General features: G+C 42.8%; 2 protein-coding genes across 2 annotated transcripts; one reads left to right on the top strand and one right to left on the bottom strand.

The window, feature by feature from the left end:
• Nucleotides 1–5,612: 5,612 nt before the first annotated feature.
• On the top strand, nucleotides 5,613–7,520 carry dlx6a (distal-less homeobox 6a; the record flags this gene model as incomplete). The annotated part of the gene is made up of 3 exons (XM_083926284.1): nucleotides 5,613–5,919; nucleotides 6,633–6,826; nucleotides 7,062–7,520. The coding sequence occupies 3 exons, from the start codon at nucleotides 5,613–5,615 to the stop codon at nucleotides 7,299–7,301; spliced, it is 741 nt and encodes a 246-aa protein (XP_083782410.1). The 3' UTR covers nucleotides 7,302–7,520.
• A 4,015-nt stretch (nucleotides 7,521–11,535) lies between these two features.
• Nucleotides 11,536–13,610, bottom strand: dlx5a (distal-less homeobox 5a). The gene is made up of 3 exons (XM_083925311.1): nucleotides 13,103–13,610; nucleotides 12,513–12,697; nucleotides 11,536–12,308 (listed from the first exon to the last, which is right to left on the bottom strand). Exons 1-3 carry the CDS (start codon nucleotides 13,458–13,460, stop codon nucleotides 11,994–11,996), a joined length of 858 nt encoding a protein of 285 aa, XP_083781437.1. The 5' UTR covers nucleotides 13,461–13,610; the 3' UTR covers nucleotides 11,536–11,993.
• Between the last annotated feature and the right edge of the window lie 1,457 nt (nucleotides 13,611–15,067).

The following is a 15,067-nucleotide window of genomic DNA, read 5'->3' as shown; positions in this document are numbered from 1 at the left end:
GCTGCGTAATGCCAAATCTAAACGAGCTGGTGCTATGGCGTTAACAGCAACAACATAAACAGGAATAATGGCCCACTAATAATAATAATCATAATAATGTGAATAATGTTCCGACGCAAAATGCGTAAGAATAGCGCCTATAAATGAAAGTATAACCCGTGAAATAATTGACGACTAGTCTATTTGACACAAATGATCATTTTTATCTATGCGGCTGATGAAGCACGAACGCTTTCATGATTCGGATAAAACCAGATTTTTTTTAAATGTATACCAGTCCTTTAATATCCCGTTTTTACCACTGTGTCGGGCTACTATTTATTTGTGCTTAATGATTAAACATTTCAGGAGTTTGTTTAATGCTCCACGTTGTCAAGTATTCGTTCTTAATTTCTCCCTCTCTCTTTTTTTTCTCTCTCGGTCACGACAGATGAAAAAAAGGCGCTCTAATTATTCCAGGAGGTTGGGAAATAAATGATTGTCTTTGAAGTAGGCTCGGGCCTTGGACTACATTAGAAGCCAAGCATGTGATTTGCAACTGTTGAAGTAAAACCCTCACTCTGCAGCAGGAAGAAAGAAAAAAAACGGGGAAAATGAGGAGGGTGGATTCTCGGCAAAAGAAAATGGTATCTTTGTTTGCTCTCCTTTGTTTACCAGAGGATTCTTTCTCATTTTTCCTCTTTTTTTTCATTTCTACTAATTCATTTCAATGGCTTTCAAACAGGAAAATGGAAATGTTGCTCCTGCCCTCTATTTCGGCGGCAGCGTCCTGGCAACAGCGCAATTTTCTATCATCAGGGATAAACGGCATCGAACAGTACATTCTGATAAAAAAAGAGCCCATGATTGCTGGCCTTCCTGTCTGTCATCTATCGACCAAATCCTCTCCTTCAAGACCGACCACTGTGCTGTCAGACCTAATAATGTCGCGTATTAAGTCGAGAGGGGGGGGACCAATGCACACCCCAGCACTATAGTCTTATTTGTCACCAACATAAAATTCAGATCAACTTTTTGGATATAGCTCGTTGGTTATTGATTTACATATTCTGGGCTTAGAACTGCCAATATGAGACAAGTGCATGTCAGAACCATTATACATACATCCTTGGCCATTTCGCCGTTCATTGTCTTAGTATATTAAAAAAGTGAAGACATTGGTGACAGACATCTGCTAATCAAGATCCTAATACTATTGTTTCATTTAGCAAATGGCTGAGTTTCAGGTGCATTGCCCTCTCGTTTCTCCTTCTGACAACGTATAAAAGCCATATGACTGCTGTAGGAAACCGAGCGATGCAATCACTCAGCTGGGCCTAAACATGCAGGCGAGAGAAGGCGACAAGAGAAACAAACAGTCTTAATTAGGACTCGGGCCCTGAGTGGGACCAGTGCAGCTTCAGTCGTGCCAAATTAAATCCATTAGTCTATGAGAGGCTGTGAAGATTCAGTGGTGCAGGCCTTTGCTTATTTGTGGTCATTTAGCTCCACTACCATCACGTTACGCTGGGTCCATCTGAAGGCCCTCGTCTGCACCTGGGGCCATGCATATGCCAATTTTTTTGTTTTTGTATTTACTGAATAGATAATGCAATTCTAATTTATCATGCAAAACTTGTAAACAGTGGTCTGCCCAGAGCGCATGATTTTCTTTATGACCAAACCACACTCATTTTTTTTTGGTGTAGTTGCACGCTTTTACAAAACACATCAAAGCTTTGCATAAGTGCCTTTGCATTAGCGCGCAGTGCGCAATTTATGTGCGTAAAAAGCAGCACGCCACCGTTTGGGCACGGATGAATTCTACTAGAGCATTAGAGGCTGATCTGTGATAATTTAAGGCTGATGCATGTGTGTGTGTGTGTGTGTGTGTGTGTGTGGGGGGGGGGTGCTCCTCTGAATCTAGTAACAATGAACCACGTTATACTGACAGCTGTGTGGAGTATGCATCTGCGCTTCCCCTCGCCACTTCTCGCCCATCAAGCGGCAGAGATGGGGAGCCCGTCGACGCCTGGCTGTCTGTGGAGCGCCAGTGGCTTTGCTTCTGCGGAGAAGGGAGACATGTTGCTCAAGTGCCTCCCGGTCGGTTTCTGTCTGCAGTGACAAGCTCTAAGCGTACCCCCAAAAAACCGCCCGGATCCCAGGCTGAGCAGCCAAGGAGGTGGCTTTCCATGCGAGCCAGTCAATAGCTGTTAGAGGGACCGACCGCAAACGCCCAGCCTCTCGCTACAATTATGACCTGTGTCTTGCTGGAACTTCGTGTTAACGCTCAGATATGATTAACACATGTGGCCAGATAGACACGAAAAGACATGCGGAGTTAAAAAAAATATATAGTCAGACAGAAAAGACAGGGAATTAGTTATATTTTATGTATGTACAACTGCCATTCTAGTTGAAGTTGGATGAAGTTGAGATCACATCTATACATGCTATAAAGGATCTAACCTAAGTGAATACTGATATTACAAATTCAGGTTAAGGTGCCCATCCCGTCTGTAAACAGAAAGTGACTATGTTAAGGTTACAGCTACAAAACGCAATATAAAATATCCTCGGTTTCCATGCACCTATCCCAAAGTGGGTGTGAGGGAAATCCCAGGCGTGGAGTGATTTTAGAGAGTCATTCATCAGCGTTTATAAGACAGATGGAAATAAAGACCACTTCTGTTAAACCACCACGGCCATTGATTGTGCTGAAGGTCAATCATCTACTTAGGGACAAAGTGATTTCTAGATTTGCAGATGAACGCTGTTCATTTTGTGATTGACATTTTGACGAAGTGAAATATAAAATAATTTCTCTCCAGAATAAGGCTGTGAACTCCTAATAAGGCAGAGCACACCGGGGTGGGGGTGACGGAGGGGGTTGGGGGCACGATACAGCAGGTGGACCATGCGTTAGACGGCATAATGTCTCATTTTCGAAATGTTCAAAACATTTTGCACAACGAAACTAAACGATGGTTTATAAATTCCGTCCTCTGATAACATCCTGTATAGGCCCATGTTCTTTTTTCGTGTGCCTTGCAATCAGACACGGTTGTCAGCATGCATGCAATAGGCAACGTCTTAAACATTTCAAAAGCACCAAGGTCGAGTATGTCATGTTCTCTGTATTCAAACAAATCCATCCTTTCACCACTTCACTTAATCTCAGTGTGCCTAGAAAAGCCTCCCAACACGCCTGCGGGACACCAAGACTCTGACATTACCCGCAATTTAATAATCTTGCGGTGACACGCGGATGATGCTGCAAAAAAACAAAAACAAATACAAAAACAAAAAAACTGATAATGAGAATGTCTCATCTTAATCGAGCCTGGAGGATTTTTTTTTAGCCCGCGGGGAAACATCACTGCAAAGCATGTATGTCTTTGTAGTAGCCCTCCAAAGGCGATTAGAAAAGGAATAGGATCTGGTTTCTCTTTTGCGTGTCCAAGTGGAACGCGGGCAGGGGAATTGGCCACTATGTTAGATCACTGAGGGGTGACCGAGGTGTGCTGAGGTCTGCGCGGCCACACTGCTGCATGCGCCTAAAATGCAGAATTCTCAGAGGCAATAAAAATCATTCACCAGCGTCAGTGAACATAAAAGAGCATTCAAAAAAAGGAGCTCTTACCTGCAGCCCACCGGACGACAATAGAAGAAACCCCTTGATTTAAAATAATAATAATAATAATGATAAAAAACAGAACTTAAAGGGTCTGCAAGCATAAAAGCAAGTCCTGTCTGATGCCTTGTGCGGCTCACATCCCTGCCTCTGTGCTCCTCTCTTGGTCCGCTGCAGTAAAAATGATTATCCGGCTGGGTTGTGCACTTTTAAATCCCACAAAGTAAATAACAACCGTAGTTGACGATAATAGCAAGGTACCAAGTTCTTGTTACAGAAAAGGAGAAAATTGAAACTAAACGCTGCATTTAGACAACCATTTTTGATAAGAGGATAATTGAGGCGACACTGGCGTATAATTAGGGGATAATTTATGCTATATCCACTTTTATTCCACCCTCCCAAAATAAATCCAGTCCATAATCATTACAGGCGAATTGTTCTTAATTTTATAGCTGCAATTTGAGTAAAGTGTGGCCGCTAATCAAATAGGTTTTCGTAGTAACTTGATTGCAACCATAATTATTTTTCATCGCCCTTTTTTGTGTGTAAAACCCCTGGATGTTACATTGCGGCAAAACAAAATGTACTCAAAGTGGTGCAAAACATGATTTGAATACCTATTGCATTTATGTTAGCGCAAATAGCATTTTATTCTTATATGCAGCCCTCAGAGGCAAACTGTATAATTTACATATATTGAGGACCCTATCAGGCCTCATATTACAACAGGGATAAAAGACACTGTCAGTTTACCACGGTATCCACCCTTCTATGTGCAAAATAACCTATTGTACCTCAGGCATATTGTTATTTGATGTGTCACATGTACTGTATCTGAAGATCCTTAATCATATGGTCAGTAGCCCCAGGGAAAACGAACAGTTATAATATATGTTACTTTCAGAGCAGAGGGGGGCTTAAAGAGGGACTGCTCATTACACTGCACTACACTGCAAACACTCATTTTAATACGTTATTGGATAACCACTTATTCCTTGTAAATAAATATATATATATAGAAAAGAAAGTAAAAGTTCTAATTTGTAAATAAAATACTGGACTTGTTGCAATGCTATTCCACCTGTTTTATGAGTTCCCTTGACATAAAACAGATTACTTGTGTAGTAAAAATAAGTATAGTGTCTTCAAAATATATATATATTTAAAGCTATACTTAATACACTGGGGTTATTTAACACTTTGAACTTGGTTAAACATTTGATAAAAAAAATATCTAATTCTTCTAAATGATGATTTTTTTTGGCAATCGTACATATTTCACTAGTATTAGGTTAATCAAAATCAATTTTCACTTTTAATATCGTTAAAAGGGGATATTTTCCTATGAGTAATTAATTCCTGAGGAGAGGAGGAGTTAAAGGCTGAGAAAAATTGAGGCACATATACACTGCTGGCTCATCCGGCTAAATCAAAGTGCGCGCTATATGTTACGCGTCGTGCGTAATTTGGGTAAAAAAAGAAAAGAAAATCGACTCTGCACTTCCAAAAGAGCTGGTTTTACGTGTGAAGCTTGTCTGTAGGAATTATGCGTCTTTCCCCACCATACATTATTTCCCCCATAGTTGCGGTGGGAGCTGGTAAGGTGGGTTAACTCCAGCTCAAGTCTCCGTGAAGCGCAGAGCACTGATGACGTTGGGTTGGATGACCAATCGGAAGGCGCTGCCCTTTGGAGACAAACCATTTTACTTGTAGTGTCTGCATCAAGTCTGGAAGCAAGGGCTCAATTTTAACAGAATCCACCTTAAAATCTCTCCCTTAACTTATACCTACCTTCCGCCACTTTGAGTGAGAATATCACACGACAAGGGGGGTGGGGGGTGAATAAAGACGCCTCTGGAAAATTCGGGTGTTAATAGGACAATATCTGTTCGCGGTGGAGAGGGGGAGAGAGACAACAGCACAGCGAGAGAGAGAAAAACCGATTTGGTCTTGAGAGAGAGAGAGGGGGGTGAGTGCTCTCAAGGCAGAAAATTCGATGATGACCATGACTACGATGGCTGACGGTCTGGAGGCTCAGGACTCGTCCAAGTCTGCTTTCATGGAGTTTGGGCAGCAGTCGCACTCACAGCAGAGCTCCCCGTCGATGGCCAGCGGCCACTACCCGCTGCACTGTCTCCACTCCGGCTCACACGCTCACCACCAGCACGACAATACCGCGTACACCGGGACCAACACCTACAACAGGTCGTTACCCTACCCGTACGTGAGCCATCCGCACCACAGCCCGTACCTGCCATCCTATCACAACAACACGGGAGGACAGACAAGGTTAGACGGCACAGGTAAGAGACCCCCTTTTTACACCGGCCAAGTGGAAAATGGCACCGCGTCACGTCCATCCCCGGCGCCTGGCAGTACCATTAGCGCATACCTTGTTTTTTTTTAAGCACCCACGGTGGGGTTCAAACCTTTTCTCCCTGCCAGTGTTGGTGTCATGCCCCAAGTCACCGGCAAACTCCGAAATTCGGACGAATGATCTTTCAAGCGTATAGGTGAGCGATTACAGCGAAGAAAAACGTGCGTAAACGGCACCGGATAATTCAGAGATCGAGCCTCTTGCCTTCGGTCTGTGTTTTTTGTTTTTTGCTGTCCCGTTTAGCACTCCCCTCACTCGCCCTGTTTTAATGCCCGGGGTGTGATCATTGCCACCGTGCAATCCTCACCAACTACTCGTGAAAATTAGGCAGCCCGCACGCCTTGAATGTTGTAATTAGCATTTAATTGACATGTCATTACCAGCAATATCCGAAATATGACAGCGTATGAGGAGTGTGGCTGCCACGGCGCTTTAAAGGCGATGTGAGATGTCAACGTTTATCGGCCTGAATTATTATTTTTTTGAGACGGTTTCACTCGGAGCCTCTGACTTTATCTTCACGGACTATTTCGGCTGGTTTTCACGCGGGTTTTTATTCCTGCACACACACACGCACACAAAACTATGATCAAGTGTGTGTCGGTTTTTGAATGTTAACATTGGTTGTTTTTGTTGCAGAGCAGCAGAAGACGACGGTGATTGAAAACGGGGAAATTCGTTTTAACGGGAAAGGCAAGAAGATTCGCAAACCTCGGACAATTTATTCCAGTTTGCAGCTCCAAGCACTGAACCACCGTTTCCAGCAAACACAGTACCTCGCTTTACCTGAGCGCGCCGAGCTGGCTGCTTCTCTGGGACTGACACAAACCCAGGTATGAGCAAGGGATTTACACTCTGGATTTTTAACATTAGCTCCTGGAGTCCACCATGTGTAAAAACACAATAAAGATTATGATATTATTATTACTTTTATTTGGTCGTGTGCTCCGTTTTGGTAATGATATTTCTTATTTTAATAAATGCATTTTTTTGTTGTTGCTGAAGCCTACTCAACAACTCCACACGTGTTCTTTACCCTTCACTAATTGCACCCCTTCTCCCCTGCAGGTAAAGATTTGGTTCCAGAATAAAAGGTCAAAGTTCAAGAAGCTCCTAAAGCAAGGCGGCAACCCGCACGAAAGCGACCCTATGCCGGGTTCCATGTCCCTCTCCCCTCGCTCCCCGACCATCCCTCCGATATGGGACGTCTCGGCCTCTTCCAAAGGAGTAAACATGCCGGCCAACAGTTACATGCCCGGCTATTCTCACTGGTATTCCTCCCCACATCAAGATTCAATGCAGAGATAGACTGATGAGGCAAAGGGGTCAGTGAGCTGTCTGGAGGCCTCCGGATCTCCGCCATGCAGTTTCCAACGTAGCCTACAATTTGTGTCAGCGCAGAGACTGGATGCTGGAGAGCAGGAAGAGAAAAACACCCCCCTTGGCTGCTCCTCTTCTGAAGGATAAAAACGCAGCCCAAGCCTCGGTGTGATGACACAAACAAAGGAACTAACTTTTTTTTTTTAAGAGTACATGGCTGTTCAGTGGGCTCGCATATTTGTTATGCTTTCATTCATGTCAACATCTGAACCGTCAATATACCAAATATTATCAGTGACATTTTAGCCACTTTGGGCAAAGACTGCTTAACACTCTCCGTGCGCTGTGACGCCCAGAGCCTTTCGCCATGGTGGTGGACTCCTGACTGCTTTTTTTTTCCTTTTTTGGTTGTTTCTCCAACATGCAAAACCAAGCAAATTGTCTGTCTGTAAATATAATCTGCGATTTTAGTTGTAAATACACTTTTTATGTTTTGTCAGATTGAGTAAACCGTGACTCAAAAACAGATGCCTGCTGTTGCATGATTTCATACCTTCATTTTAGGCATTTTTTAATGCTTCATATTGGGCCAACATGACATTATAACAGGCCTACCCCCCGTGTGCACGAGCTTCTAGGCAATATGAACATAAGGCAATGACACAGATCTCAGTGAAAAGCCATTTCATCACAGAGTAAACATTTCTAAATAAATTCAAAGCGCTCAGTGGCCGATGAGTAACGCCACAGTATATAGATTTATCCAACGCACTCAATGCCGGAGGGAATTAACTTACCCTTCCTCGCTGCTGTCTACATTCACCTCGAAAGACATTTGCTCCAGGTCCAGCTTATCTTGTCATTTCACCCCCAATTATTAGAAGTATTGACACAATGTTTTCTCCCTTCTCTCCGTCCTAATGCAGGCCGTTAAATGCCAAGCTCCACGGGATCGATGTTGAACAAAGCAGCCAGCTGCAGCGGCGTTCAATATGAAGGAGATATTTGGGACAATTTGTGGGTTTTTATCCAAGTGAGGCTTTTTTTTCCATTCTCATAAATGCAGGCATAATTAGGGTAATTTTTGATGTAGCCCGCTGATTACAGCGTTTTTACCGTCAAAGATAATTACCTGTAATTTTCTACCACTTTTAATACTAAAAGGCATCTTTATTTGGATTTGAGGTAGCACAGATGGAACAAAAGGGGGAAAATTATTCGGTTATTCACATACAAATTGCCGAGAAGAGTGAGCGCTCGGGATATTATCTGAAATTACAACGCTGAAAAGCTTCATGCAGCTGTCAAGTCGCGGATGTCCCACTGGCGCACATTCAGCCTATATACCTGGGGCCCCCAGACTGGGGCCTATCCGCTCCTGGGCCATGTGCACCCTGATCTGCAGGCTGCAGGGAGCCCGAAGCAGAAGTCGAGTAAACATCAACAAAGCTCACAAATACACAGTTGGCTTATTCAGAGCAGAACTGACACGTTTCATCGTGTTTTGAAAATGGAAAAAAGGCTTTGATGAGCAGATGGATAGATAGATAGATAGATAGATAGATAGATAGATAGATAGATAGATAGATAGATAGATAGATAGATAGATAGATAGATAGATAGATAGATAGATAGATAGATAGATAGATAGATAGATAGATAGATAGATAGATAGATAGATAGATAGATAGATAGATAGATAGATAGATAGATAGATGGTAGGATAGATAGATAGATAGATAGATAGATAGACAGATAGACAGAGATAGATATAAAGTGCAGGAGAGTGACAGGCATGGGGGTGGGGGGTGCAGAGAGGGATGTGTCACTCCTTGCTCTGAGATCCAGCAGCAGTAGCTGATGCACTATACAGCATGCTTCTCATATAAAAGCTCCTACAGCACCTGACAAGATCTTACACACTACCACTAACTGTACGCCTCAACAGGGTCCGGAACCACCCTCATAAACACATTCACAGCCCCTAATATAGTCTAACAACAAATACAATCAGAATTTTAAAGGGAAATGCTACATTTTCTATGTCTGTCACAGTCCCAACCTATTAAGCCGGAGAGTCCCATTCAGCCAAGAGTGTCACAGCCTCCTCTATATGACCAGGAACAGACACAGGACAGAAAATATAAGACTCATCCTTACCTTTCTCCGCTTCTCTCTAGATAAACCAGAACGCTCTGCCCGGTTTTACTGCTGGTGGTTGAATAAGCAAATCCAGGTGGGAAAGTGTTTGCACACCCCGGTAAGCTCTTATATATTGCCTGCAAAATTAGCTGTTATTACTGTCACTGTTTAGTGATGGCGAGCTTGAAAAAGGGGCTCTGCAATCAAGAACCAAGCGCATCTTTGCAAATTATAGGTAATTGTCAATGTCCAGATTATGATAATGGCGGCCCTAATCCTGGAGAATAATTATTGTGGAGTGTTACAGTTGAAGCTGTCCAGTAAAGCTAACTGTCATTATTTAGACTCGATTTGCAAAACGGGGGGAAACTAGCTGAGTGGAAAATGTTCGGTTGGAAATAAACGGGGGCCCTCGATATAATGGCACCACTAGTGTGTGTGTGTGTGTGTGTGTGTGTGTGTGTGTGTGTGTGTGTGTGTGTGTGTGTGTGTGAGTGTGTGTGTGTGTGTGTGTTTGTGAGAGAGAGAGAGAGAGAGAGAGAGAGATTGATAGTCGGGGACATACAGTAGTGGTGTGTGTGTGTGTGTGTGTATGAGAAAGATATATAAAGGCCAATGTGTTGTGCCTCTGTGCACGAGGTTGTGCGCGCGCCTGAGTGTTCTTGAGAGCGTGCACGTGCAATGTAAAAAATCTAAATTTCTCGAGTGACCTGCTCGCATTGTAATTACGGGACTACCGTTTAGCCTGCATCAGAAATTAGCCTGCAAAACAACAACAATAACAGGCACGGTGGCGTGTTAGATTAAGGCGAGCATTTTCTATTTGCTCGTGTGTGTGTGTGTGTGTGCCTGCGCGTGTGTGTGCGTGTGCGCGCGTGTCTGTAGTGTATTCAGAATAGGCTGCAATCAGGAGGAGGAATAGGATTCTGTGTCAGGTGGAAATGGTAACATGCATGGGTCAGTGTGTGGGTCAGATGCAGTGTTGTTTAGTGTGTGTGCGTGTGTCTGTGTGTGTGTGTGTGTGTCTGTGTGTGAGACAGACAGAGGGGGGGGGGGGGGTAGTTTGTGCAATATAAAAAATCACTAATATGATCTTTGTGCATATGGCCGGGCAAATTCAATTAGATCCATTTTCAAATCCCCAATGTTTCCCACAGTGGCACGGTTTGTTTAGCGGTTTTTGCAGCGGCAGCGCTGGTATGAGTGCCTGCTAATAACATGGTGAAATCGTGGAGGATTTTCCTTTTCTTTTCCTTTTTTTCTTTTCTTTTTTATTTCACCCGGAAGGTTGGCTGCGGCCGGGAGTGGCAGAGCTCTGGAGCCGGTCTACCCCCACAGGAATGCGGATTGTCTCAGATCTCCGTGCCGCCCCCCTCGCCTCCTCTCTGCCATTCAAAGCGGCTAATTGTAGGGGACACAAAGCGAGAGCGACTGCAGACTGTCTGCTGCGAGAAGCAGGCATTTTCTTTACAGACGAGCCTGAACCGACTGAAAGGCTCAATCAGGTCCTCCACCAAAAGGTGTTAAAAAGGTGATCATTCTGGTGGTGATCAGAGGCAGAAGTCAATATAGTAACATAACAATAATAATAATAATAATACATATTTGAGAATGTTAATTATTACACGAAAAAATAGTGTGTGATTATTGTAAGAATTTGTGTTAGTTTAAAAGTATGAATTACTATAACAATGCCAGGATACAAAGCCTATATCACCATAAATCAGATAGTATATAAAAATAATAGCCTACAAAACATATTATTATATTATATAATATTATTATGATATTTGGCAGAACTCCCAGCAGTATATTAGCTATATATTTCAATCCAGTTCAAGAAACACCGGTATTCAATGAAGTGTAATTATTATAGCAGGTTAAGGCGTACAGTGGTACACAGTAGCCATGTTCTCTCACAATAACACATATTTGCTTAATGTCTGTTTAATAAAGTCATAATTGTGCTGCACTCTATCCTCGCAAATGTAGGTGAAAATTAGCCTCATGAGAGAAAAGAAAGGCACATTCCTCACAAAAAGACATATTCCCCATCTCCAAGACAAATTTGTCTGCGTAATATCTTTAATACAAATAAAAAACAAAACAAATAAAAAACACAGAATAAATAGAAATTGTAGGTGCGAATGAAAACGTCTAAGATCACGACCCTGTTTCTAGATGCAGCTCAGAACGGAGCAGCTGTGATTTACAACCTTGTGTGGAAATGTCACCTGAGAATCACAAGCGTCATTTCTGTCTGTGAGTCTTTGTCGTGATGTTCAGTGTAAATAACTGAGGGTTCAAATAACGAGAGACTGCGGCGACGCCGAAGGTTTTCAAAGTTCCATTGTCCATTTAAACGTTTAATAGTCTTCCAAAATGCAATAAATTACATGCACACATTTACACATTTTACACGTTTCTTCTATGACTGTCATCAAATACATTGCATATTCCTCTGAAATTTGAACACGAGTCCCATAGAAGGAGAAAAAAAAATATTTGAAATGAACAACAGGTTTTTTCTTTCTTTCTTCAATATAACGTCCCCGCTCCAAGAGCCAACGAGTGCTGTATCGAGTTAGGGGTCTGCAGGTGGGCAGCCATGGAGCTGCCGGCTGAGGTGTACCATGACCCCGAGTTTTCCAAAAAGTTAGAAGCCGTCGTGTTGATGTTTTGTGGCTGTAGGCTGTGCGGCCTGGGGGGGCCCTGTGTGTCCCAAACGGCCGGGGACTGTGGAGAGTTGCACACCATGGGGTCGCTGGAGCTGGGGCTGTGCTCCGGTGGAAGCTCGCCGTTTTTCATGATCTTCTTCAGTTTTGATCTTCTGTTCTGGAACCAAATTTTGACCTGGAAAAGAGCAAAAACAACAACAACAAAAAACAAGAGCATTAATATCTCGTGCATCAGACATACTAGGTTCAGATGACGCACGGTGCGTAAAGGCGCACAGAAACAAAGCACAAAAAGATATATTTTTTCGAACAAAAGAGCATTGTAAACATTTAAAAACAATCAAAATGGGTTAAGGAAGACTTTGATTTAAAATCTCACCTGTGTTTGCGTGAGTCCCAGAGAGGCAGCCAGCTCGGCTCTCTCCGGCAGCGCCAGATACTGTGTGTTCTGAAACCGCCTCTGCAGGGCGGCAAGCTGGAAGCTGGAGTAGATAGTCCGGGGCTTCCTCACTTTCTTCGGCTTGCCGTTCACCATCCTCACCTCTGGCTCGCTTATCTCCTTTTCTATTAAAATAGAAGATTGTGCTTTTTACAAGTTGCACCGTATTTCGATTATATTTTGTATGGGGTTTCGCCTATATCTCTTAAATCCCATAAACTCAATTTCCTAAACCAAATTAATTCTGGGCTGGCAAAAAGTAACATGCACGTGTATTCTCCTATTAGTAAGGATCGCATTGGATGACGTGGTTTTAAATAACATAACACAAATTTGTATTTATTCCTTATTTCTTCATCTAGCTTCAGGCTGGGATTTTTTTTCCAGCAAGAGGAACAGTCACCGATAAAAGAAATGCAAATAAATTATAAAACAAGATAAAATGCGGTTATCGGGTTATTGTATGTGCTTATCCACTAAAACGCTGCTCTTTATATATTGTTATTATGGAAAAAAACGTCGGCCCTTACCTTGTGGACTCGGCTGAGCTTGCACTCTGCTGTAAGTCCCAGCATACTGGTGGTAGGCGGGGGTCGTGTACGAGCTGTAATCAGTGTAGGATTTTGTCGAGTAATTTCCAGCGGATCCATTTACACCCGGGTACTGGTACTGGTAGGCATTGAGAGGCTTCCCGTACGAGGTGGAGCTGGGCGAGCAGTAGCCGTGAGTGACTCCACCGGCGGGACTGTAGTAGCCAGAATCCGTGGCGGTGGACTCGGGTAAAGTAGGAGATTCCTGAGACGGATGGTGCATGGTGGAGAGTTGAAAGGAGCTCTGTAAGTCTGCAGTTTTCACACTCGGGATCCTCCGGTCGAATACTCCAGTCATACTTCGATAGGGAACGCGTGGGTTTGTTTTTATTTGATTAGCGAAAGAAAAACAATAAAAAAAGAAACGAAGCGGTCTGACTCCAAAGTGGTGTGAAAACTAGACTGTCATTGTTGAAAGGCTCTCGGGCCGTCGGGCTCTGGTGAAGACTGCAGCCAGCCCCGCAGCAAAGACTTGGTTAAATCCTAAATCGCGCTCTTACGCACTGCAGGGAGGATCTGGTTCCATTGGCCAAGGCGCACAACAGACACAGCTACACCCAATTCACTCAGCCAGCTTTCTTATAGGGGGGAAACCACCCGGGCTATGAGACTGCATTGTTGTGTTTTTATACTATCAATCAATGGGAGCAATTAAAGTGTTGGCCATGTCATCAATCGACGTTTTCAGGTGGATGACAGAAACTCATTAAGGCCTCCTGATGTAAGACTGACCGCTTATTACGATTTTCTTTATTATTCTTTTCATGTTTGCGTTTTTATTAAATCAGACTCCACGTTATTTTTTTGTGTACAGCCAAATAACCCCGAAATCACAGCATCAAATCCTGTTTCAATCATCTCACATTAATGAGAAATCATTTATAAAACAGAATCATTTATTGAGCACACATTGGTTATTATGTTCCATTCGAGCAGTCATATAGGTGAAACCTGATTAAACATCCTAGCCCATACGGTCTTACATCTAACAGAGTTAAATGTCCAATATGTTATGAGCGAATTCAATATATTTAATGTGCTACATAAAATAAATTCCGCATCTAACAATAGTTAGATCCCGTTCCACCTGAGCGGTTTTCAAATCCATGCAAACTGCTCTTTGATTGGCGTGTCACCTATAATAATGCCAAAATTGACCATGCTTCCCCAACTGGATCATTAAAGATCCATCGTATCTTATTTTAAAAGCTGCTGCCGAGACTTCAAAATCAACGATTGGACCCTCAGTGCGCACATTCCGTGGTGCACAGCGCCGACCAGAGGGGGGACTGGGGAACTGCACTGCACGCTCAGCATAGTGGCAAACCCATGACGCTTAAGTGATGAGGTGATGAGGATTTCATCTCATCCCATTTGGCGATTTCATAAAAATTAAGGGCAATAGGCAATTATTAAAAAAGAAAAGCTTATTAAAACATGAAGCTGAAATGAACAAACTAATTTGGCCAAAATGCTTTAGGACAACAGGTGTGAGGATATACATCACTAAACCAGATATATCGTGTAATTTAGCATTCCACTGTGTCAAGTGTCAAACACGGGATACATTGAATCATATCCACAGAAAAGGAAGTCAGACTGCACCGAGTAGGCAGTTTGAACTGCACTCACCATATTATCTTATCTTAATATAGCATATACATCATACGGCTTTATTACTTTTTAATTTTGCCTTTATTACTGAATTATTTCTTCACAATTCAACATTATTCTTTGAAATGTGTCTTACAGTTTACCAGTCAACTCTTACCTGTATAGACCTACTCAAGGCCGATGCTTTTATTCCAGGTGGACGTAATCTTTCCTACAATTAAAAAACAAATATAGCTACACATAATATTCAGTGTTTTCCTGCTGCTTCAAGCTGACAAGTCATTTCAACAA

Source organism: Echiichthys vipera (assembly GCF_963691815.1).
Source record: "Echiichthys vipera genome assembly, chromosome: 13".
Classification (NCBI taxonomy): domain Eukaryota; kingdom Metazoa; phylum Chordata; class Actinopteri; order Perciformes; family Trachinidae; genus Echiichthys; species Echiichthys vipera.
The sequence above is the reverse complement of the archived record's forward strand: the minus strand, read 5'-3'. Positions and strand labels throughout refer to the sequence as shown.

Coding starts and splice junctions, on each gene's coding strand:
- dlx5a (XM_083925311.1), bottom strand. CDS start 13,460: ATGACTGGAGTATTCGACCGGAGGATCCCGAGTGTGAAAACTGCAGAC. Junction 12,698..13,102: donor AGCTCAGCCGAGTCCACAAG/GTAAGGGCCGAC, acceptor CTATTTTAATAG/AAAAGGAGATAAGCGAGCCA. Junction 12,309..12,512: donor TGGGACTCACGCAAACACAG/GTGAGATTTTAA, acceptor GCTCTTTTCCAG/GTCAAAATTTGGTTCCAGAA.